Here is a 23,886-nt window from a genome sequence, read left to right on the forward strand (position 1 = left end):
GTCTTGACATTTTTGCATTTTCTCAAAGAATCCCATTAAAGTAAACCCTACTGGTGTCTATAGATCCCCATCTAAAAATTATTACTATTAAAAGCATTTACAGTGTAGACAGAGGTCAAGACTTTGCCAAAACCAAATTTCCCAAATTCTGAAAGAACTGAAAGCATATCCTTCCCTTCTTTTGTGTCTCCCAAAACATTCAGGACAGTGTAGACTGCAGACCTTTTAACAAAAGCTTCCTGAATTCAAAGCTGAATGAGAGAATGCAGTACTTGCCTATGAAGACTTGGTCAATGTTAAAACCAAATTAAAACCAACAATAATGCACGTATACAGTTTGAATAACTTTTGCTCTCAACTATGCTTCATGTAATGTATATAATGTATTACTGTCTATTCTAGAGCCTGTGATACATGTGAGAGATATATATATATATACATATATATACACATAATTTATTTCATGATCAAATGGAGAAGATCCCTACATATAATTACTCTAGCATGGTTTAGTAAAGCAAGTTCAAAGTAATTGAGAAAAGCACTAACCATGCTTGTCTTGATTTAAATCTTTTGGATAAAACTGTCTTCAGAATATACTCCACACAATTCCATAATCTAATGAACATGTATGTTGAAAGTTGTACAATCTTTGAAAAATCACTCAAGGTCACAGTGGCGACCAGTGGTCTTACTATGTGATGGAGGTTAATGGTTTGAGCTTGGACACGCCCTCCAACGTGTATTCTTATCAAATCCCCTATGGTTCTTACATTTCTTGACATTTGCCCCTTCTTTCACAAGAGGAATACAGACTGGGGAACACTCTGGCCTTCTGAGTAATAGATCAGGCTCACTTTCCACAAAGCTAGCTATTGAATCAAAGGCTGATATTATCTTCCCTAACATTTTTTCTATAACGACATTCAGGCAGACCTTCTTTTACTGCACTTTGCTTTACTGAGCTTTGCAGATACTGCATTTTTACAAATTGAATGTTTGTGGCAACCCTGCCTTGAGCGAGTCTAGGGGCACAATTTTTTCCAGCAGCATTTGCTCAATTTGTGTGTCTGGGTCACGTTTTTCCAATTCTCACAGTATTTCAAACTTTTTCATTATTATTATATCTGTTGTAGTGATCTGTGACCAGCGGTCTTTGATGTTACTACTGTGACTCTCTGAGGGTTCAGACCATGGTTAGTACTTTTTAGCAATAGATTATTTTTTTAATTAAGGTATGTACACTGTTGTTTCAGACATAATGCTGCTACATAATTAATAGACTACAGTATAGTGTAAACATACCTTTTATGTGCACTGGGAAATTACAAAATTCATGTGATCTGTTTTACTGCAATAGTCCATTGACTGCGGTGGTCTGGAACCGACCCACAATATCTCCGAGGTCTGCCTGTATATCCTCACTCTATAAAACGTCCTCTGACATTTTGACAGTCTTTAGGACATTTTGTTATGCAGGCATCAGTGACCCCTTCAGTATCCTACTCTCAATCTCTTCCTCTCTCCCTGTTCCTCCCTCCTTTGCACTAACGTAAAGGAGAAGCATTCCCATTGGTGGATTTGAGGTTCATATTTCAAAAGATCATTAGAAGTGGTAATGTGTTTTTCAAGGGAAAACTGAATGAGAAAAAAATTTTAGTTACCACTTCAGTTGTATATAAACACCGTGCTTGATTCTTGAGACAACTATATTTCTAAAAGCCAAATAATAGGGTTTTACTGTATAATATATTCCTGTTGCCTCACTCTACTTGGAAAAAATCAAAATATATTTGGATTCTATTATGATTCTTGAAATCCAAACTTTCTAGTTCATAGGGCATTTCGTTTCTTAATTCCCATTTCACAAATTCACTTGTTCATTCACTCACTAATGAGACAGGTCATATTTAAATGGAGGTCCACAGAAGCAAGTGAATAAGAGAATTTAAAATAAAGGATGAATCAGGGATCTAGGGTTTTACATTCTCGATTTAATTCTCTAGCCCATATTTCCAAATCTTCCCCAAATCTTAACCTGATAGCTACCCCTTTGATGATTGATTTCAACCATTCAATTTCTTAGTGCCCATCCCACACCAGGCACTGGACCAGTCACCAGACCCTAAAGGAGAACAAGACGTAGTGTCTGCTCAAGATTTCAAAGTCTGTCTCACACATGACCCCATCAACACAAAAAAGCTAATGTCTTTCTTTAAGCTAATGTAAACTTAAATTGAATTTGTAGAGGTGTTTGGAGACTACACAAGGTTTTCTCAAAGCATTGGAAGACCTGGGGGAGGGGCAGTTACCCACCCACAGCCTGGTGTATGCAGGCTCACCCTCAAAGGATCATTCTTGTCTTCCTGCATCTTATCCCAAGGACCAGCTCTCTCTTTCCCTGTTGATACTGGGAACATTTCTGGAGCTTCCCAGATCTCAGAGTATCACCAAAACAATGTAAAACTACAGCATGAAGGATCATTTTTAAAATCATATTTTCAAATTGGAAGCAGAAGAGAATTTTCAGACCTTCCCTCAAGGCTCCTAGTATTAAATGCTTCCCCCTCACCCCCGCCCCCAACACCCTACTAATCTTTTCTTGTTCATGCCTTCTAAGGCTGTGTTAAAGACCACATTCCAGTTAAACAGGTAGTAAGTGACAGAGTATGGTCTGCATTCAGGGACTTCCTACAATGTCAGTGTTAAATTCTACCTTCTAGACAAAGCCACACTCATCGGAATGCTCTTTTCTACCTATTCCCTCCATCATTCACTTCTATAATCATTCCCTCAAAAGCAAAACAAACAAAAACTCCTTCACTTCATTTTCTTCAGGTCTTTTGAGACCAGCAATTTCTCCCTTAACATTCTTTTCCTACCTGCTAACTCCCAAACTCTATAATCCCCATACCAACCGGTATGAAATTTAGATTATTTTTAACCACCTATTTTAAATAGCTTGACCCATGTTGTGACACTGCGTTCAACACATCCCAATATAGTTCCTTATCTGCCCTCCATCCCACCTGCCTGCGTTCCTCCCTTCTGTGGATACCATCATCCTCCCAGTTTCCTAAGCAGATGCCCGTATGTCATCCTGACTCCTTCATTCTCCAGGCAGTCAATTGCCAAGATCTCCTACTTCTTAAAAGATTTTAAACCTATATTCACACCTCCATTTCTATTACCATTCCTTAATTTGGGACCTCATTAATAATTGTAATTTCATTATAAAGCTACCTATCTAGTCTCCCAATCTCTAATCCTGAACCCCATCCCCACCCAGGACAATCCACCCTCCGCAAGGCCATCAGACTGGGCTTTCTAAAAATCATAAACTAAATTGCTCCCTTTCCTGCCTGAAATCCTGCAGGGTCTCTGCATGACCTTGAAGGTAAAATTCACAGAACAGCATAAACAACAAAGCCCTCGCTGAATACCCCTTCCAGCCCCGCTTCTGGCCACCAGCACCCACCTTAATCATAATTAAAGCAATTGCTAATATGTAAGGGATGTTTTCTCTGTTCCAGGCATGGTGCCAAGTGAATTATATGAATATTTTCTCTTCTAAGATTCACAATGACCCTGTGAGCAAACAGGGTCTATCCCCATTCTACAGGCTCTCCGAAGGGCACCGAGCTGGGGTGCAGACACAGACAGTCTGACTCTGGGCTCTCCACCTGTGGCAGCACACTTTATTTCACACCTCTATACTTTATTTGCTGCCTAAAAGTCCCTGCTCTCTCTATGCTAAAGATAATCCTGCTTCTTTTCTCCAGACTTTGGTGAGCAGTCCCAAGTCCTGGGTGAAGCTCTCACTCCTTTTGCTTTCATAGTAGAATATGTTTTATGCACACATCTATTTAGCACTTGTCTTAAACCACTGACACACCCCAACCCATTCCTGGTCCGCCACCCCAACTCTGCCGAAAACTGAAAAACAAAGAAACTGCAGATGTCATGTACTGAGGGCTGAACCCCGGAGGAGGGTCCATTCTCTATCCGTCCTTGAATGAAAAGAGTGCGGAAGGGGTGGAGAGATTACCCACGGCCCCTGCCTTCCCTACCTCACTTCTCTCACCAGCTGTTGTCAGAAAGGCAAGATCAGAATCGGTGGGATATGTTCTTAGCAGAAGAGGGAAGTAGATGGAGCTGGGAGCAGGGGTAACACGTGGTTGGCCTTGAATAAAGAAGAGTAGTGGAGATGGCCTTGCACATTGGCTTAGGAGAGAAGATCAGATAGATATTGAGTTGAAGGCCAAGTTAGACCTAGTATGTACATGCCTGCCACCTTCCTTCACTCTTAAAGGGCAGGCATCTGCCTTTGAAATCACTCTATGCCATTTTTAACTGCATCTCTTTACCTGCAGACCTCACAAGGTATTTGTCGGGGGGAAAAAAAAAGGAGGAACAAAAGAAAGAACAAAGGTAGCAAAGAACAAATGAATAAAAGAAACAACCCTTACACACAGTTATGTTCACTAAATTCGTGTCTTAAGTAACCAGTAATGCCCTGTGACATCTGCTATATGAGTATGTAGAACTTAATGAGAAGAATCCATATGAGAAAAATTATCATCAGTGGGAATTATTTTGGTCCTCAAATTCTGAGATACAAGAGAGTTTTCCATCTAGGGATTTAAGGCAAAATTGATGTCCCTAGAGGACTACCTTGTGGCATCACTACCGTTAGAGTGAGACCCTCTGACAGCACAAGAAGAGAGAGGCTGCAGGAATCAGAAGCATCTCCCAGCCAAAGAGCCTGTGGTGCAACACCCGGTCCCCATGATCACCCACCTAAATGAGCCCCAGAAACAGCCTCCCTGGCCCCACATCAAGAAATAATAACAATGATGTAATGGCATTAAATATGCCCTAATTAATAAAACTTTAAAACATTTTTCTTAATATCTCAGACTTAACCCTTTTTGCCATGACAATAGGTTTTAAAATAGAATTAAAAAAAAAAATTCCAGGGAGGCTCATCCTAGTAATATTCCTTAAAGTAGTAACCTATCATCTAGTTTCCATTTGGCCATTGGAATTTCCCAGCAAATCTTGGCCTAAGGAAAAAGAGGGAAAGTGTACAAAATATAAAAATATAATATCAAGAGAAAAGTGTGATCACAATCAAATGTTAACAGCAGCGAAGAGGCAAAGAAGTGAATAATTGTGTCCATGAGTCATGTCGTGTCCATCTTCATACCTCCTGATGGATTTCCAGCACAGCAGAAGACTTCTTGTCTGTGGTTACGGTGTGCAGCCTGGATATAGGAGAAGAAAAGTGCAATTTAATATATACATAATATACTCTATTTGTACATACACACATAGATATAGATGTATAGCATGTCAAACTTGGGTACCATGAAGATTATAGGCACAAAACTTGAATTAGAAAGAGATGGAAAATAATAATTCAATTTAGAATATTCAAAGTCAAGAAATTCCTTGGGAAAAAAAAAAGAAAGAAAGAAATTCCTTGGGCAGAGCCTTCTGAAAACAAGCCACTTGTTTAGAGCACATTTCCTGTGCCCTAGTGAGTTTCCTGTCCTCTAGGACAAAATTCACTGCACACCAACCTACCACTCAGTTGGGCCCTTGAATCACCCAACTAAGGTGATCAAGGGAGACTTAATTACAAGCAATGCCAGAGTTTGGGGCTTCGTGCTTCTCCGTTCTTTATCTTCACTAAAATACTAGGAATGTGGACTGCCTCCGTCCTTCACTAGAGTGCCCCAGCTCTTTTGAACATTTCTATTCCAGCTAAGATTGGCCTCGTATCTGACGCCTGGGTCACCTGTCACTGGTGATGGGTGGCCTCACTGGTCTCTAGGCAGGTGGGGTAAAAGGCCTATGACTCCACGAACTGCAATGTCAATGTCTTCCTTTCACAGTTTCTAGTTCACTGGCTTTCAACCATGGCTGTGTGTGTGAATCATCTGGGAGAGATAGCCAACAAAACAACTAATGCTCAGTCCAAAGCCAGACCAATTAAATGCACATGTCTACAGATGGGGTCCTTGCAGCAGTATTTTTGCAAATTTCCCTGGGTGTCTCTAAAACACAGCTGAGGTACTGAACCACTGTTTACACAGTATGGGAGACTATATCCGAATAATGGAATGTGATGAATCATAATAGTTCAAAAAGGGCTCTTGGCTACAATTTTTTCCTTCAGTTCATCAGCTTCTACCAAAATCTCAAGAGACCTCAATTCAGGGGGAAAAAATGCTTTAACTTTTAATGAACAGTTACAGTTACTCAGAATTTATTTCTGCAGTCTCATACTCAACACAGTAGCTTTTTTATGTGAATTCTAAATATTTCCCAAGAGGGTCTCCCATTATAAGTAAATACATTTCAGAGCTCAGAAAAGGAAAGACCAAAGATAAAATGAGTCCAGTGAAATTCAATGGAATTGCTCTGGTAGTACATTAAGCACTCTGGACTTGAGGCAGGAGACAGATGGGCCTCCAGGGCAGTTGGAGTTTGTTCCCTGTGGACCAATACTCTGAGACGGGAATAACAGGACAATTGAGAGCGGGGGCGGGGCTCTGCCCAGATAGAAGATAAGCGACCACATATTCCTCATTCTCGAAGTCAGGAGAACTTCCCGACTACACATGGGCAGAAAGGCACCTTGGAGGTCAAAAGGGGAGAGATGCCAAGGGATGGCAACTAGCGCTCACTACCCATAGGCCTCCTCGGTAGAATCCATCTTGGCTAAGAGATGTGTGCGCACACGTGGGAACATCCTGAGATACACCACATAGGGACTCTGAACCAGGCAAATCAACATGATTGGTCTACAGAAACAGGGAAGAAACGCCCCATAAAAGTGATTCCAACTGCCACAAGGGTATGGCTCTCTCTGAGCCCCCCTGTGTGTCTATTCACACGCACTATACTCTTTTTTTACCCTAATAAATACTTCACCTGTTTCACTACTTTTTGTCTTCATGGGAATTCTTTTTCTGCAAAGCCATAGGGCCAGGACCTTGTAACTGACCACCTGTCTAGAGGCTAGGATTAGGCACTCTCACTGCCGCCGCGACCTGACCTCAACGTCTGGCCGAGAACTAAAACCCTACTTCCAGCCGCTGCAGGCCAAGGACACCCGAGATCAGGCTTCCTATTAATACACCCCATGCTATGGGGCCTCTACATTACGTATTTTCTTAGCTTTTGGTAACAACAAAGGTAAATACGATTCTTATTTGTCTTCTTTGGAAATCTGAAAAGAAAACTCTGGTGGCCACTTCTCAGCCTTCTGGCTCTACCCCCAAATAGATCTTTCTAGAATCTGGAACTCATCACACCTCTTCAGCATTTCTTCCCTGAAGATGCTTCAACATCTAGAATCCAAGGCCTCCACCCTGCTTCATCACCACCACCTGCTTTTTCCACCAAATGCTGACACTCTGGAGTAAGCGAACAGCCCTTGCTTTCCTCTGGTAAAGCAATCGCTGTGTTTCATATAAGTGGCTAATAGGAGTAGGTGAACTGAAGTGTCCCTTGCCTGGCTGATTTTTCCAAAGGTTTGTGTCCCTGAGTCACTTTCTTCCACATAAATTTTTTTCTCTTTTTATTGTGGAATGTTGGATATTTATGTGCTACTCACACTTGTGAGCAAATATACAGAACACAGAGTCAGTCTGAAGCAAAATTATGAGGTAAGTGAAATTTGCCTTTAGCCATTCCTGTCAAATTCCCATCTCCTTCAGATGAAAAAGTACCTCACTATTTTCTCCCACAACTGCTCTATTAAAAGTATTTTCTCGGGACTTGCCTGGTGGTGCAGTGATTAAAAATCCACCTGCCGATACAGGGGACACAGGTTTGATCCCTGGTCCGGAAGAACCCACATGCTGTGGAGCAATTAAGCCCATGTGCCACAACTACTGAGCCCACACACCACAGCTTCTGAAGCCTGTGCCCTCTAGAGCTCGTGCTCCACAACAAGAGAAGCCACTGCACTGAGAAGCCCACACACTGCAATGAAGAGCAGCCCTGCCTCGTCACAACTAGAGAAAGCCCCTGCACAGCAAGGAAGACCCAACACAGTCAAAAATTTTAAAACTAAATGAAAAATAAAAATTAAAAAAAATAAAAGTATTCTCTCTACCTACCTTCATAATAGAGTATTAGTAGCTGATAAGGGCAAAGGGTCATTACATCCAAAATAGGTACATTTTAGCATTTGAATTTAACTATGCAATTCAGCAGAGATGGTAATAACCACCAACAACGTGGGAGAAAGAACACTAACAGTTGTCACGGAGCCCTTTTCACACAGGCATTTTGTGTCATTATTACAGCTTGGAAGATGGGCTTTGCCTTCGGCTCATCCCAGTTCTAGGCTCTGAGGAGTTCATTTTCCTGAAAATATAGAGCTATCACTAACAGCAAACTCCACCTTAAACATGGGTCTCCTACCTCCAAGCTGTGTCTCTTCTCTTGGACCACAGCAGCAATGCCACACTACCTTTACCTCCAAGCTGTGTCTCTTCTCTTGGACCACAGCAGCAATGCCACACTACCTTTGGTTTTGTGCCTTTTTTATCTTTCTTGTTTGCTGCTATACCGACATGCTGAGGAAACTCAAGGTCACAAGATGTGTCACTTGCTCCAGCACAGTGAAAGAACAAGGTCAAACCCCACATCTTCTCATAGGTAGCCCCACCCTTTTCCTCTGTTCCCTACTTACACAAGGAAAACAGTATTGAAAAAATCTAGACCTCAAGCGAGTAAGAATTAAGAGGGCTTTCAACACCCCTCCCCTCAGACCAGGGATTTGTTGCCTATCCCGCACTCTACTAAGACTGTTGCTGAGTGGATACAGAAGATGACCAATTGTCCTCCACTCTTGACTCACCCTGAGCCTCTAGGGTCTTTAGGAAAAATGCTGCTGGATCCCCAAACTCACATGTTCACTGTATAGCAGAAGATGGAAAACGTGACATCAAAATCACAAAATGTGGGGGAGGGGAGTATAAAAATGCAGATCTTTTTTATTATCGTATGACAGGGATCTTTTCAGAAAATGGGATAATTAAAAACAACACAGTAGTCATAGCATAAAATGGTAACAAGAGCTAACATTAAAAACGTAGATCTTTTAGAACGTGTTTGAACTTGAATGAATACCAGTTTAAAGCAAGTGGATATAGTTACAGGTCAACATGCTTGAATTTTGAAGCCCAGTAGACCTTCACCTTACTCCGTTTCTTCATCTGACAAAGAGAAGGAATCATATGGGTCTGTTGTGAAAATAAAGAAACTGGCAGAGGGTAAAAAAGGTCATCTCCCTTTCTCCCCTTGATTTGCCTGTCCAAATCCTATATCTTAGCTAATGGTAGAAATGTCCCAAACAAGAGAATCTTTTCTGTTGTGAAAACTTAATTTGAATCAATGCCATGTGGCACAGTAACCCTTGGCGTGATGTGGATTTGGTCCCACGTGAGGAAGAGTGATACAGGGTGGCTGCTCAGTGGGTGTGGCTCCATATCTTAGCTTCTCTACAATAAAAAACAGAATCACCTTTCCCACCATCTACTCCTGCTGTCCAACTCCTACATATCTGATTACTTGATTTCAGAAATTCTGGTGAACAGAAAATAAAAGCCCTCCTAGCACTAATCTTAAGTGATGAGCTCTAACCCTAAGAGGGCAGCATTTCCAGTGGCTTGAATCCCACGGGATTTTGAAACAAAGAAATGTTTTCATTTTAGGCTTCTGAAATCTTACCTGAAGCCTTCCAAAGATTTCTTCTTGGTGGCTTTCAAACCACCAGTTTGGCAACAGGCAAATTTGTAATCGATGACCTGGTAAATGATGGGGTTGTACATTGCTGCGGATTTTGCCAGGAGGGCTGGCACCACAGAGAGTTGTATGGGGATGGAGTCTGGCCTTCCGAAAGCTGACCACACGGAGACCACTGCATAAGGAATCCAGGCGATCAGGAAGCCAGCACAAATCAACATCGCCACCTGGTGAGGGAAAGCGACAGAGAACAAAATCAGGACACTCGGTGGAAACGATGGGTGTGGGGGAGGAGCAGGTAGCCTATTTACACCCAAGAAAGTCTGTCTACCATCTTTTCATTTATCTTGCTAGTAGGAATCATTTCATATGGATTTCTGAGAAGTTCAGCTGGAAGAAGTTATGACAATTCTTATCCCATTTACCACTTCTTATTCATGCTCCACTCCAGAATTTGAATGTACACAAAGACCCAAAGTTTAACCCTATAAAAGCCCTCAGATTGTGCCTACATAGAGAAGGAAAACCAAGCTGAAAAGACATCTGTGCACCTGAAATTTCCAGACTTCTCAACCCACATTCACTTAAAAACTAGATGGAGAATAGGTTCACCTTGATGAAAGTTTAAATCACCCACTATTGCCTCAGGAAACTTAGAAACTCTGCCCTTGTTTGAAATTCTAATAGGAGCCTTCTTCAGAGATTTATATGAAATGTAATTTCCTTTGGCTCCAGTTTTTCTCAAGTTTGAGGCTCAGATAGTGGAAATTCACTAGCTACAAAGTAAAAGAGAGCCGTCGAGCTTGAACCAAAGTGACACAGTTGTATAAAACGAGACTTTTCCAGAAAGTACTTTTCTCTCTGCGCAAATTATACTTACCTCTAGAAGTCTCTTAACTTTCAGACCAAAGAATAGTTAGAGATAAGGTTTAAAGCGCTCTGACTTGTTTCTCACCATCTGCCATTCAGTCTCTTTAAGAATGTAGTCTGACCCTATAGATTATCCCACTTGAATTCAACAAATCTTTTTTTAGCAAGTGCTTTGTGCGAGACACCGTGTAAGTGCTCTGGGGACACCAGCACACATTTGTGCCAGGGTTGCATCCCTTTAGAACACAAACAACTATGCAACAAGGCTGAATATGGTTTACGTACCAGCTCAGAGGAAGACAAAATTAAACGCTATGGAGCAAAGTAAGTAGAGTCTCAGGAATATGGCATATATCCTACACATTGGCAAGTAGAAATAAATGAACATGAGAGCAGCACAAGCAAAGGCAAAGACAGATGTGTGTGAAGTTTGTATGGGAACTAGTAAGCAATTCACTTTGATGTATGAGAAAGCAACCAAGGGACATGCGCCCGGAAAGAAAGATAACATCCATGCCTTCAGGGTTCTGTGTGACATATTGCTGAGCTTGCCCTTAATTCCACATGCCTGAAAGTACTAATAGGTTTTTAAGCAGGAGACATATGAGAGCTGTGTGTATGAAGATTGACCTGTAAAATAAAATGCAGTTGGAAAAAATAGGAGGCAGAAAGGTCATTGTTTATTCAGTCAACCAACAAGCATGACTGAGCATCTCCTACATGTTTTGTGTTGAGGATAAAACAGTGAGCAAAGCAGAAACAATCCCTGCCCACCTAGAATTTCCATTCTGAGCAGGTTTGTTTAGGTGACGGTCTGAATAAGAAACAAGAGGGGTCTTAATTTGAATACTGAGACTTGCAAAGGAAGCCCAAGCTTTTGGTTTTATTTTAAACGGGAGCTAGTTGAGAGACAGTGAACTAACTTCAAAGCATCCTTATACTATTATCTACAAGATTATTCTTTCTGTAAGATAAATAATGAAATTATATTCAAATTTGCCCTCTGCCTGATGAAGGTCTGGTGTTGTTCATCTGTATTTATTTTCCTCTTTCCAGTATACACTCTGCCTTAGCGTTGCCAGCTTCCCTTCTGCCCTGTGTACCCTTTTATGGAGCTGGCATGTCAGGAATCACATGAGCTAAGTCCATGTATTTAGAGGACTGCACGCCGCTGGCTACAATCCTAGGAGCAGAGATGGGCACATGACTAGAAAGAGCATAATCAGACCCACCTTGGGATTTTATTAAGCGGTTTTAGGAAAAGTCAGCTTGCCTTTTATCTTTGAGTTCCGTAAATCCCTGGGAGGATGAGAGGACGGAGCTATCTGAGGCCAGGTGCCTCTACCTTTCACAGCCCGCATCCCCTTATTTGAGAAATAAAATTACAGCTCCCAGCATCAAGGTCCCAACAAGCTGGTGTGGAGGATTAATAAGGAGGAATGAGACACCAACTATTTTATTAATAGTAGTTAAAGCAGCGATATTTGCACGTGCTTTATTGGTTTTGAAATTGAATTGGAAAAGTTTTTCTTATAACAAAGTCATTTGTGTGCATGTGTATTTCCATATGCTTTTGTGGGAGCAGAGCTATTGTATGCAGATGATGGTCTGTACCCCTCAGTCTACTTGACCTGTGGAACAGCCTGTCAGTAGGTTGTACTCGCCCATATTTGTGGGGTGTGTCAAGAAGGTAGCATGAGAAATCTACCTGAAAGTCTCAGGTTCTAAAGTTCTACCAAATGAGGGGGAGGGATATTTAGGGAGTTTGGGATTGACATGTACACAGTGCTATAATTAAAATGGATAACCAACAAGGACCTACTGTATAGCATAGGGAACTCTGCTCAATATTATGTAACAACCTAAATGGGAAAAGAATTTGAGAAAGAATAGATACATACATGTGCGTAATTGAATCACTTTGCTATACACCTGAAACTCTCACAAATTGTTAATCAACTATATTCCAATATAAAATCTAAAAAGCAAAAATAAAAAAGTTCTACCCAAAAAGTTCAGGTCTCATCTCTAAATATTAACTGCAGCAGAGAAAAACCTCAACAATATCCATTTTGCTCCACTTTGCAAATAGAGAATCTAAATCCCAAAGAGATGAAGCCCTGCGTTAGGGTCCGGAGCCAAAATTCTCACCTGTGCTCAGCAGTTATAAAGGCGGTCGAATGCACACATGCAGCTTTCCTACTTGCCTTTCCATTTTTCTGCAGAAGCTTACCCAGGAGAAACAGTATTTGGTTTGGTCTGTGTGACTTTTGTTTGTAAATGGAGTGGATGCCTCACAGCTTGCAGTGAGGGTCTTTTTTTTTCTTCTAAATCCCCAAATAAACAATAATGATATAAATAAAGCTCGCTCTAGCAGATGTCTGGGATCTTAACATAGCTCCATGCTTTCTCCTTTCGTGAGTCATAAGATGATTTCATGGTATCTCAAAAGCTGTTTTCTGTGTTGCTGCCAAAGTCATTGACAAAAAATAGATTAGCACATAGTCCATAATATTTTCTACATTTTACATATGTTCTATTTTTATGGGAGTGTGCAATGGGGAACAATAAGAACTTAAAGACATTTGCATTTTGTTATCCTTTTTAAAAGGACAAGAGAATTAAAATATACCAAGGTTTTTAAGTACATAGCAAATGAATCTGTGTGGTTTTTCTGAGATTAGAATAAAGCTAAATACTTCAACCTGAATGACTAGATACGAGGTTTAAAGCAGGAAGAGGGATAAAAGCTTAGATCTCAAAGTACTGCATATTGTTACTTATGTTTTTGAAGTGAATGTGAAGTTAGTATGAAGCACAATCATTTTCTACAAACTGCTCGTTAAATGCCACAAAATATTAAACACTGAAATATTAAATATTAAAGCTATGTTAAGAGAGACTATAAAAATTTGCAAAAACTTTCGCATGACACTCAGTTTTCCCAGAACTTTCTACTCAGCTTGGAGCACGTTTAATCTTCTCATCAGTCTGTTCTTTACTTTCCACATTTCTAAGTGTGTCCTCATTTCTACTTTCCAAAATTCCTCCCTAGACATCTTTAACCGGTTCTAATATAGGCACCTGTACCCATCAATTTCTTCTAAGTTGTTTATTTTTTTAATTGCTTCATTTATATCACTGCCTTTTTGTTCACTGGAAAAGGAGTAAAATTCTTAAATTAGACAGTTTTGTGGGAGGAAATTCACAGAATACGTGGTTAGCTTCTACAAAAGAATCACACATCTGCAACCCAGTTGATTTTTAAAATATCTTGCTGCAGAGGACCAAGAAATACCGGTACGTTCCAGCTACACGGTTCAAGCTGGCATCAAGTGTCCATACCCACAATGGACCGATTCCAGTGAATTGACCAATTAAAGCAAGAATAGAATAGGGATGAAAAAGTTCTATAAGACTCTGCCTCTGGGCCCAATACATCTGAACCATTATAGCAGAGAAGTTTTCCAAGAAGGGAAGTCCTACCTCATCTGTGTACTGAGGCAATGTGGAACAGAGGGAAAGTCTGACATGGAGATTCTCAGGTTTGGATTACAATTTTGGTTCAGCTCCACTGACCACTGTGAGGGAGACAGAATCTCTGACTCTCTAAGACCTGCCACTTCAGTTCCTTCCACCGAGCTCCTTTGTCCAATATATTAGTAAGACTTCAGCCAACATTTGAAGCTGCATGCTACCTTGGATAATGAAATAGATGGGAAGAGGGACCTTCTTGGTGGTGCAGTGGTTAAGAATCCGCCTGCCAATGCAGGGGCATGGGTTCGATCCCTGGTCCAGAAAGATCCGACATGCCGGGGAGCAACTAAGCCCGGGAGCCACAACTACTGACCTCATGCACCACAACCCACCCATGTGCCTAGAGCCCATGCTGCACAACAAGAGAAACCACCAGACTGACAAGTCAGCACACCACAACAAAGAGTATCCCCCACTCACCGCAACTAGAGAAAGCCCTTGCGCAGCGATGACAACCCAACACAGCCAAAAATAAACTTTTTTAAAAAATTAAAAAAAAAAAAAATAGATGGGGAGAGGACTTGATGTGGAAGTGAAGGCTTAAGAGCCAAAGGCATGGAATAAATTCCCCACCAATAACGAGGCTGAATCACAGCCTAGAACCAGCTAGACCACTGATAACAAAGCTATTTCAGTGTCTGGATGAGAGAAGATCACAAAGAGATAGATCATCACATCTGTGCATTGAAAGACAGGGCAGGAGAGTGTCCCGCCTGCCTACAGAGAGTGTACTGTTGGCAGGAGCATAGACAGGATCAGATTTAGTTTTTTGCTCTTGGCTCCAGCCGGCAAGTATATAGATTTGTTCCCAACCAGAGGGGAAAATGATACTAAAAGATGGCAATGCAGTGATAAATGCCAATTGTGAGACTATGACCCTCCACGTGTGCGCAGCCTGTTGTTGAGTGATGCTACCAATGGCAAGGAGGAAGGTGGGGAGCTGCACAACCATGACCTACCTTCCTCGGCCCCCTGTTTCCTCATCTATACAAAAACAGGGGTTGCGATATCTCACTCACACCACCTTTAAGAAATTAAGTAATTCAACAACTTCAAACACATCTCCTCTTTCCTTCTAATTTATCAGCAGAATGACAACAAAGGCCAGCTATCTCAGACCCACCTTCATATACTGATGGAAAAATTTCTGAGAGCCTTGGTGCCCTGGTTATGATCCAACTAGAAAATATTAATTCAGACTTAAGAAAAAAAGAATTAGAAGGAGAAGAATTATACACTTCCCAGTTGGATTTTCTCAAATCTTAAAATACCACCACTCCATAAACAAGCGAAAGTTGTGATTGGAAGGAGAGGATGCAAATCAGGTCATGTCATTCTATGCATCTGTGTTTTGGGGTTTTGGTCTAAAACTGAACACAATATTCCCTGATGAGGCAGTGGCTGGCTTACAGAAGAGCATACACATTTAAAAGTACCTGGTTCAACAAAACGACAGAGACCTCACTATTCATTATAGCTGAACCGAGGCCTTTGACCTGGGGTACTGCTACTTGGAGGACAACAAATGCACAGTCCAGAGGCCTGGTGATATTAGTAATAAAAGCTATTGCCATAGACCTTTAAACAACCCAACCACACAGGTCATTTTCATAGAACCTCAGAGTTTAGCTTAGATATCATTTAATTCCTCTCCCCATCTCCTTTCACAGATGAGAAAACTAAGGCTCAAAGAGATTAAGTAGTTTTGCCAAGATGAATCACTCAGGATTCTGAGTTGCAAGCAACAAAAATGGACTTTTTGCTGAGTGAGACAGAAAAAGAATGTACTGGTTAGGAAAGAGTATCACTGGGAATGCTCAACTGAGAACTGGGGCCAAGCAAACAGAAATGATACCCAAAACTATGACCTGAACTAGTTCTGATACAATAACCCCTGCTGCTGTAGCCGTGTCCTCAGGAGCGATCTCCCTGCCCTTCACCGGGTGTCACTAGTTCCTGAGACAGGCTGCTGTGGCCAGAGTCTAGGGTCATAGCTGCACTCTAGCTGCAAGGGAATCTTGGAAAATCAATAACTGGTCTTTGTGTATCTTTTAAATCAAGAGGCCATCTTTGCACAGACACATTGTTTCTCTCCCGCTGCTCCCCAGCAAGACACAAAATGTTGACAATTTCTCAACATGGAAATTTCAGACCCAGAAAGGGTTTCAGCCACTGGCAGCCAAAACAAATAACAAATGTCAGCTATGTGAGATTCCTCAGTGGGCGAGTGACAAAACTGGCACTGTCCTCTAGTTTGAAATTCTTTCCATCAACAAATATATCTGTGTATGTTTGAGGCTTTGTATTAGATCCTGGGGACACAAAGTGAGCAGAAAGACATGGTTGTTACCACCATGGGCCTTATTGACTAGTGGTAAAGACAGACATGAAACAAATAATCACACAAGAAAGTAAATAATTGTAAATTAGTTTAAAATTGTGACAAGTTCTATGAGGGAAATGAAATAGAGGCAATGAAACATTTTAACAGGAGGACTTGAATTCAATTTAGAGAATGCTTCTCTAGGAAGTAACATTTAAGCTAATAAGTAAGAAGAACCAGAGGAAAGTAATTAATTCATTGGTTTTTATGAAATAAAAAAAAAGGAATATAGTTCGGCTTTCCAACCAACTGCCCTCAGAGTCCACATGGGGGTTCTCTGAATCTGAACCCCCAAAGATAAATAGCATTCAATGAGCGATACTGGAGGGGAGTCTTTTGAAGGAAGCAGAGGTTTACGTTTATGAGTTTTAAAAAGACTTCACAGTCAATGTGAAAGAACAAAGCAAAACAAAATGCCTCTGCAGGTATGAAAGGGACAGAGGCCCTCAAGCCAGGGGTCAAGGGACCAGTTAACACTGATCAAAGTAATTAGGTTAACATAGTATATTGAATTACGTACCATCCCAGCAATCCTGATCAAGCATCTAGCAGGTGCCAGGCACTGGGGAGCCGGAGTTAGCAGCACTTGCCCTCATCCAGCTACTGTCTTACAAAAAAGAGCCACAAAGATGCCTCATTCAAAAAAGTGGATGTGCCAAGTGCTCTGATGGCCCCTAGCAGAGGGACTTCAACCAGCCAGGAAGGATCAGAAAGGTTTTCTGGTAGAAATAAGAGAAATTAAGAGAAACCCAGGTGTCCACAGGATCTGCATAGTAACTATAGGCCTGAGACATTGTAGGTGATCTATGTGTGTTAAAAGAATAAATATGAAATACCAATATGCACAGCATGGTAATATACAGAAACATTAATTGAAACTTCTGGTATTTCCTCCTGTTACTCCACCATCCCCCTTATTATAGTTGCAGCAAGAGTGTTCACTGCTTTGGTATGAAGGTTTTTACAAGCAGAAATGCCGAAGAAGTAAAACATTCATTTCTCAGCTTCTGAGTTTCAGAATAGAAATTCAAAACTTACAAGAGAGGAAGTAGTTGAAATAGAGGGTTTCGAGTGTGACAAAAATAACTTTGAGTATCTACAGCCAGAGATGTGCAAGACTAGAGGCATTAAGTGTACTGTGTGGACAAGTTAAAGGGATGTAGGTGGATACAGGAGCCAGTTTTCCCAGCCCACAGTGGGTCAAGGGCCTACAGCCCAAAGGCAAGGGAAGACATGAAAAGACTCCACTGGACCCAACACAGGAGGGAATGGGGGTGGGGGTGGGGTGTGGGGAGGGGGCAGGGAAGGGGTCGGGGGGAGCAATAGACCTTCAATGCATTTGCATGAGCAGAAAACTTGTGCCTCACTTCCCAGGGTACCAGCCAAGCTCCTGACATCCATCCAGTGTGTGGCCTAAGAAGAATGGGGAAGTAGCTGGAATTTCCAGTGAGCCTAAAGAGGCCTTATAGTTGAAACAAGAAGGATGCAAAGTGACCCATGACAGTGAGTGCCTGAGGCCAAAGGAAACCTTAACTATCTCAGCAACACCAAGATCAATAAGTGACAACAACCAAACCCGGACCCCCCACCCACTGGTCCCACAGAGCTACAAAGACCTCCCTGGACTTACACAGAGCCTAGGAAGAGGAGGAAAACCCGATTCAACTGAATTTATCCTGACTGTGTAATGTTGTCTGTTTTATAAAGTCAAATGCCAGCATAAAAATGAGATTATACTGAGTCACAGCAATACAAAGAGAAGGCTTTTCTCTCTCTCTCTTTTTTTTTTTTTTCATTTTTTTCCTCCTTTTTTCTTGTTTGATTTCTTTGGGTTTTTTTTTCTTTTGCACACCTCTGCAATTTCTGTAGTCTGTGAAATTTCAGCCTGCTATAAAAGTCTAGCAAAACCATTTTTTAATTACTTAGAAGGAAATTCCAAGGTAGAGAAAGGCTCATAGCTATAACATCAAATTTTAAGTTGACAAGATCAGACTGGCAAAATACAGGCCCAGATATTAACCCACCTAGAAATAATTAGACACAAAAAAAGGGAAAGATTTTGATCCCATAATCCAATGAGGTGGCTTTTAAGCCATAAGCTTTTAGACCAGGCCCTTCTGAAGATCAGTAACATCAAGTGAACAAGCAAACTGCCGATCCCGAGAGGTAGTTGAATGAGGACGAGGCTTCTAAGACTATGAAAGGGCCCAGTGAAGTTTTTTCTACTTTTAGCTCCATACAAAAAAAAAAAATCAAAAATAACAGTAATTGAAAATAGTTTAAATTTGGTACAGAAGGTGGCACAATAGAAAGTTCTGTTTATTTTTCCAATGTAGGTTAAATTTTCACTAAAATTTTTTGCACAAATGTGAACAATTAGAAACATTGTATGTTTAGATTATTTTAATATGTTTTATCCATACAAATGAAGTACAGATGTAATATATAATATAGATATCGTATATAATATAATGTTATTTAGAATGCGTGTTAGAAGACATACATGAAATAAAAGCATACACATGTATGCCTACACTTTTCCTTTATCATCCCTTTGGTTAATCTGGTCCAGCTGAGCCTGACTGTTTGGTCTACACAGTGCAGGTCAAGCAGAATGATGACACATCAAGCTTGGGACTGACATGTACGCACTACTATACTGAAAACAGATAACCAGGGATTTCCCCGGTGGCGCAGTGGTTAAGGATCTGCCTGCCAATGCAGGGGACATGGGTTTGAGCCCTGATTCAGGAAGATCCCACAGGCCGAGGAGCAACTAAACCCATGCATCACAACTACTGAAGCCTGCTCACTCTAGAGCCTGTGCACAGCAACTACTGAAGCCCACATGCTCTAGGGCCACATGCCACAACTACTGAGCCCATGTGCTGCAACTACTGAAGCCCGCACACTGAGAGCCCATGCTCTGCAACAAGAGAAGCCACCCCACTGAGAAGCCCACGCACCACAACAAAGAGTAGCCCTCACTTACCGCAACTAGAGAAAAGCCCACACGCAGCAAGGAACAACCCAATGCAGCCAAAATAATAATAATAATAATAGTAATAATAATAAGAGATAACCAATAAGGACATACTATATAGCACAGGGGACTCCACTCAAAATTCTGTAATAACCCAAATTGGAAAAGAATTTGAAAAAGAATAGATACATGTATATATATATATATAACTGAATCACTTTGCTGTATACATCTAAAATTAATGCAACATTGTTAATTGACTATACCCCAATATAAAATAAAATGTTTTAATAAAAATTTAGACATTAAAAACAAACAAAACAACTACACATCACATTAAATGGTATACACTGAGCTTCCCTGTGTGTGTATAATGAGCTTTAGAAACTCTGACTGACAAGCTGCCCACCCCCAAGAATACACAAAGAACCAGATGCCAGGCTGTGAGTGGGTTGAGTTGAGGAATTCAACTAACAGGATAGAGGATGATGAGTGATTGACTCAGAGAAATGGGAGAAGGCCCTCATGGGTAGGAGGACCCAGACTCACTGCTTAAGACCAGCCAAGCGTCTCAAGGCCAATAACCCCAGGGTATGGGAAAAGGAGAGGACATCATACGACATTTCAGCAGCTTCACGGCATGCCACACTACAGGGCTGCAACTGAGATCACATACTCGTGTGACAGATATCACGTGGCTCCCTGGGCATACTGCCACCAACTATTGAACACAAACACTTTATCTCAGTTGCATTCACCCAGTTCCTAGAACAGTGCTTGGCACCGAATAGGACTTGGATGAAATGGAATCCACATTTACCTTGGATTAATTTATTGGCATTAATTTTTTCTTTTTTACATCACAGGTAGGAGCTAAAGGAAGAGCTGGAAATGAAGAATTTAACTCATGATGCTGCATTTATAGAACTATTTTACCTACTTAACAGCTGATTATAAGCAAAAGTAGATCATGATTCCTGATGCTTTGTATTTGTCCAGATAGAACGGCTCTGTTTTTAGGTGATCAGTATATATTTAGAGTGATGAAAACATCTCTCAAACATTCTCCTACTCAAATGAGGAGTTTAGGGAGTAACGGTCAACTGGACCCATCCAGAATCTCTAGCTTTCAATGTGCAACCAAGAGGGCCTTGCGCAACATCAAAAACCCTGAAATTTGGAGAGAAAACTATTACTAGGACTAAAGTCCTGACTTAGTAGGAAGCCACCTGTGGTCTGGAGGGAAATGTGTTACTCCTGGTCCCTAAGGCCAGTGGTCTCCAGGGCAGGCTGTGAGGACACTTGAAGGTGGAAACCAATCAACATGATGGGCTGGGACACCAGAGGAATGATTAGAACTTCGATCTACATTTATTTTTATCTTTCAAATATAAGATAGAAACGAAGGTGTGCTAATACTAAGAACACACTTTGATGGTACTAAATGCCATTTATATTGAGAGTATGTGCTGAAAAATATTTCCTCAATATAAGGGTGAAACGTGATGGAAGTGTGAAGACCACTGCCTTAGCCCTTACCAGAAATCCTAACAGAAGAGAAACGAGGAATTCTGGTTTCTTTAACATCACCCATGCAGCAGATGACGGGATAACATGTTTACCTCATTCAATCCCCACCACAACCCAGAGAGACAGATATTACTATTTCTGTTACACAAGTGAGGAAGTGGATATTCAAAGAAGTTAAGTATCTACCTCGGGGTCACAAACCCGGTAAGTGTCGGTGATAGAATCCAAACCCTCATCTGTTTTCAAACTGTCTGATCTTTTCCTCACACCGCAACATCTGAAGAGCTGCCGACTCTGAGACTGGCATTTGCCGAGGGACTCAACGCTGCAGAGACTGCTCCCGTGTGAAGCTGGGTTTCCCGTGGGAAAGCAGACATGGAGAGCTCTTCCTCTGTAAATAAGGCATGTGCCTAACTGTGCCCCTCGAAGTCCATACAGACCAGTAAATACTGCAAGGCATTCTATGATTCATAAAAGTTATTATTCTTATCAGTGAAATAATTTTAACGAGCAATAACATCCTATTTAATACAGAGAATAAGCCCCCAGTAGATCCATTGTATAAATTCGGTAGACGTTAGAAAAGTGGGGGGAGGGGAGTGTGGGTGTGCAGGTGTGGGTGTGAGTGGCTGTGTGTAGGTGGGTGGGTGTGTTTTTGTGTGGGGTGTGGGGGGATGTGTATGTGTGTGTGGGTATGTGTGGGGGTGTGTGGGGTGTGGGGGGTGTGTATGCGTAGGTGGGATGTGTGGGGGGGTGTGAGGGTGTGGGTGGGTGTGGGTGTGGGTGGGTGGGTGTAAATGAGAGTGAGATAGAGACAGAGGGAAGAGATGCTACGAAGATTAAATAAATAATAAAGTCCAGAAGGACATAGACCGTGGGCATCCGAAGATCCCCCCGTCTCCAGCGTCCACTACCCGCTTTGGCCTGTGCAGTTTTCATTGCTTAGAAAGCGTGTCTGTAAAGTGTGACTGCAGTTACCTTGGTCAGTTTCATTTCCAGCACATGGCTGCTATGGATCCGACTGTCAAAGTGAGCTACTTCTTTGGAGGAGGACTTAACCTTGGCAATGATCTTCACGTAGGAGAACACGATCACAGCCGTTGGGAGCAAGAGGCAGAAGAAGAGGATGTTCAGGATGAAAATCTGGCCCCCTACGGAGGCCTGGGCCAGCCACCAGTCCAGGGTGCACGAGGTTCCGAAGGGCTCAGGCACGTAGTCCCCCAGACCTACCAAGGGCATGGTGGTCCAGAAGGAAGCATAGGCCCAGATGACAGCCAGGCAGATGTAGGCGTGCTTTCTTTTCAGCCAAACCCCTGGAGGGGGAAGAAGAGCATTACCAGGATGTAATCTGCCCTCCACCCAGGTACCTCCCCTCGACAGGTCAAATTCCACATCCAAAGAGTTAATCCATTGGATTCTGGAAGAAGTGGTCAGTAACCAAAGCTGGAGGGAGAGCAGGGTGGAGGGAAGAGAGTTCCAGAGCTTGGGCCCTTTTTCCAAGGGAATAAAACTGGAAGTGATTTCACAGGGAAGGTTTTCTCTAGGCATCTGGGAGCCTTGGGAGGGGGAGGTGACAAAAGCTGGGGAAAGGTGGCAGTAAAGAGATGAAAGGATGCTGAAGACAGTGGAAGATCTTGGGGAAACCTCCGGAATGACTTTTGAGATCCTATCCACGACAAGAGGCCAACTGGTGGACTATAAAGATGGAGCCCAAAAAAGCATGTGTTAAGGGTTCATCGAAGGTAGAGTCCTTTGGGGGAGAAATGATAAGACACTGCCTGTGTCTTCCTCAAAGCTCTTTTGCCTCTCACCTAAGCACTCACGGAGTGGGGGTTGGTGCCACGGCCATGACTGTGTGGGGTGGCATTATGGGGTGACCCCGCTGGGTTAGACCAGATTTCAAATCTTCCCGTGTTATGAACACAACAGTCACACGCACACAGCCATAGATGGAGAGGTGGGGAATCTAAGTAGATCATATCATGTTCTCCAAAAGTAATTCTGTGAAAATATTTCCAGTAAAACAACAACAGCAAAAAAAAAAAAAAAAAAAAAAAGAGCTCCGTGTTTCAGCACTAGTTTCCATTAGCCAAAAGAGAACTCCGAGAGGCAGAAACAGTGCAGTCATTTAAGAAAAGCTGTGAAGCACTGGTGATCATTTTCCAAAGTTCAGTACAACCCCAGATCGGCCTGATCTAGGGCTTCAGTCTACACAGGAAATCACCTGCACCCCAGTTATTGCCCGGAACCCAAAGGGCCAGAGAACTGACTCCTAACTGCCTTGCTTTTTGGTAGCAGAAAAGAAATATCAAAACATGCTTAATAAAAGCCAAATGATTTCTTCAGCACAGACTCAAGGCTTGCCTCTGCTTGGTGTCGTGTGAGGTCTGGGAAATCAGAAGGGCCTCATCCTTCTCATTCCTAGTATTTGACCCCCTTCACGCAACCTTTCCAGATGTCAGTGTTCTCATCAGTAAAATGGAGGAAATAAAAGTATACGGCTTACAGATTTTGATAAGGGTGAAATGAACAATGCCAGGCCTCCTTTACAAACTATGAAGAACTGCATCCGCACGAATATTTACTCCTGTGTTTGTCTCATTTGGCACTAACAAGAAATATAACAGATTGTTTCCTTTGTCTCCATTTTTTTCAAACATTTGGTATCATAAAGTGCAAATTTCATGGCCCTACCAGATAGGGGTAACAGTCATGGAGCCACAATATCGGTCAGCTCTTGTTTATCCATTATAGTGGAGAAAACACAAATAATTATATATATTTATAGGAATGTGTATAGGCATACGTAGAAGCA

The 23,886-nt window shown here is 41.8% G+C and overlaps 1 protein-coding gene across 1 annotated transcript in view; it reads right to left on the reverse strand.

Moving 5' to 3' along the window:
* Window positions 1-5,203: 5,203 nt before the first annotated feature.
* Window positions 5,204-23,886, reverse strand: part of OPN5 (opsin 5) — a 28,965-nt gene continuing 10,282 nt past the window's right edge. The window contains exons 4-6 of the mRNA XM_057700545.1: window positions 22,050-22,384; window positions 9,754-9,995; window positions 5,204-5,267 (exon numbers count right to left, since the gene is read on the reverse strand). Of these exons, the coding sequence (XP_057556528.1) occupies window positions 5,204-5,267; window positions 9,754-9,995; window positions 22,050-22,384 (641 nt within the window). The remainder of the gene's footprint in view (window positions 5,268-9,753; window positions 9,996-22,049; window positions 22,385-23,886) is intronic.

The sequence above is a fragment of the Hippopotamus amphibius genome, chromosome 11 (assembly GCF_030028045.1).
Source record: "Hippopotamus amphibius kiboko isolate mHipAmp2 chromosome 11, mHipAmp2.hap2, whole genome shotgun sequence".
Classification (NCBI taxonomy): Eukaryota; Metazoa; Chordata; class Mammalia; order Artiodactyla; family Hippopotamidae; genus Hippopotamus; species Hippopotamus amphibius.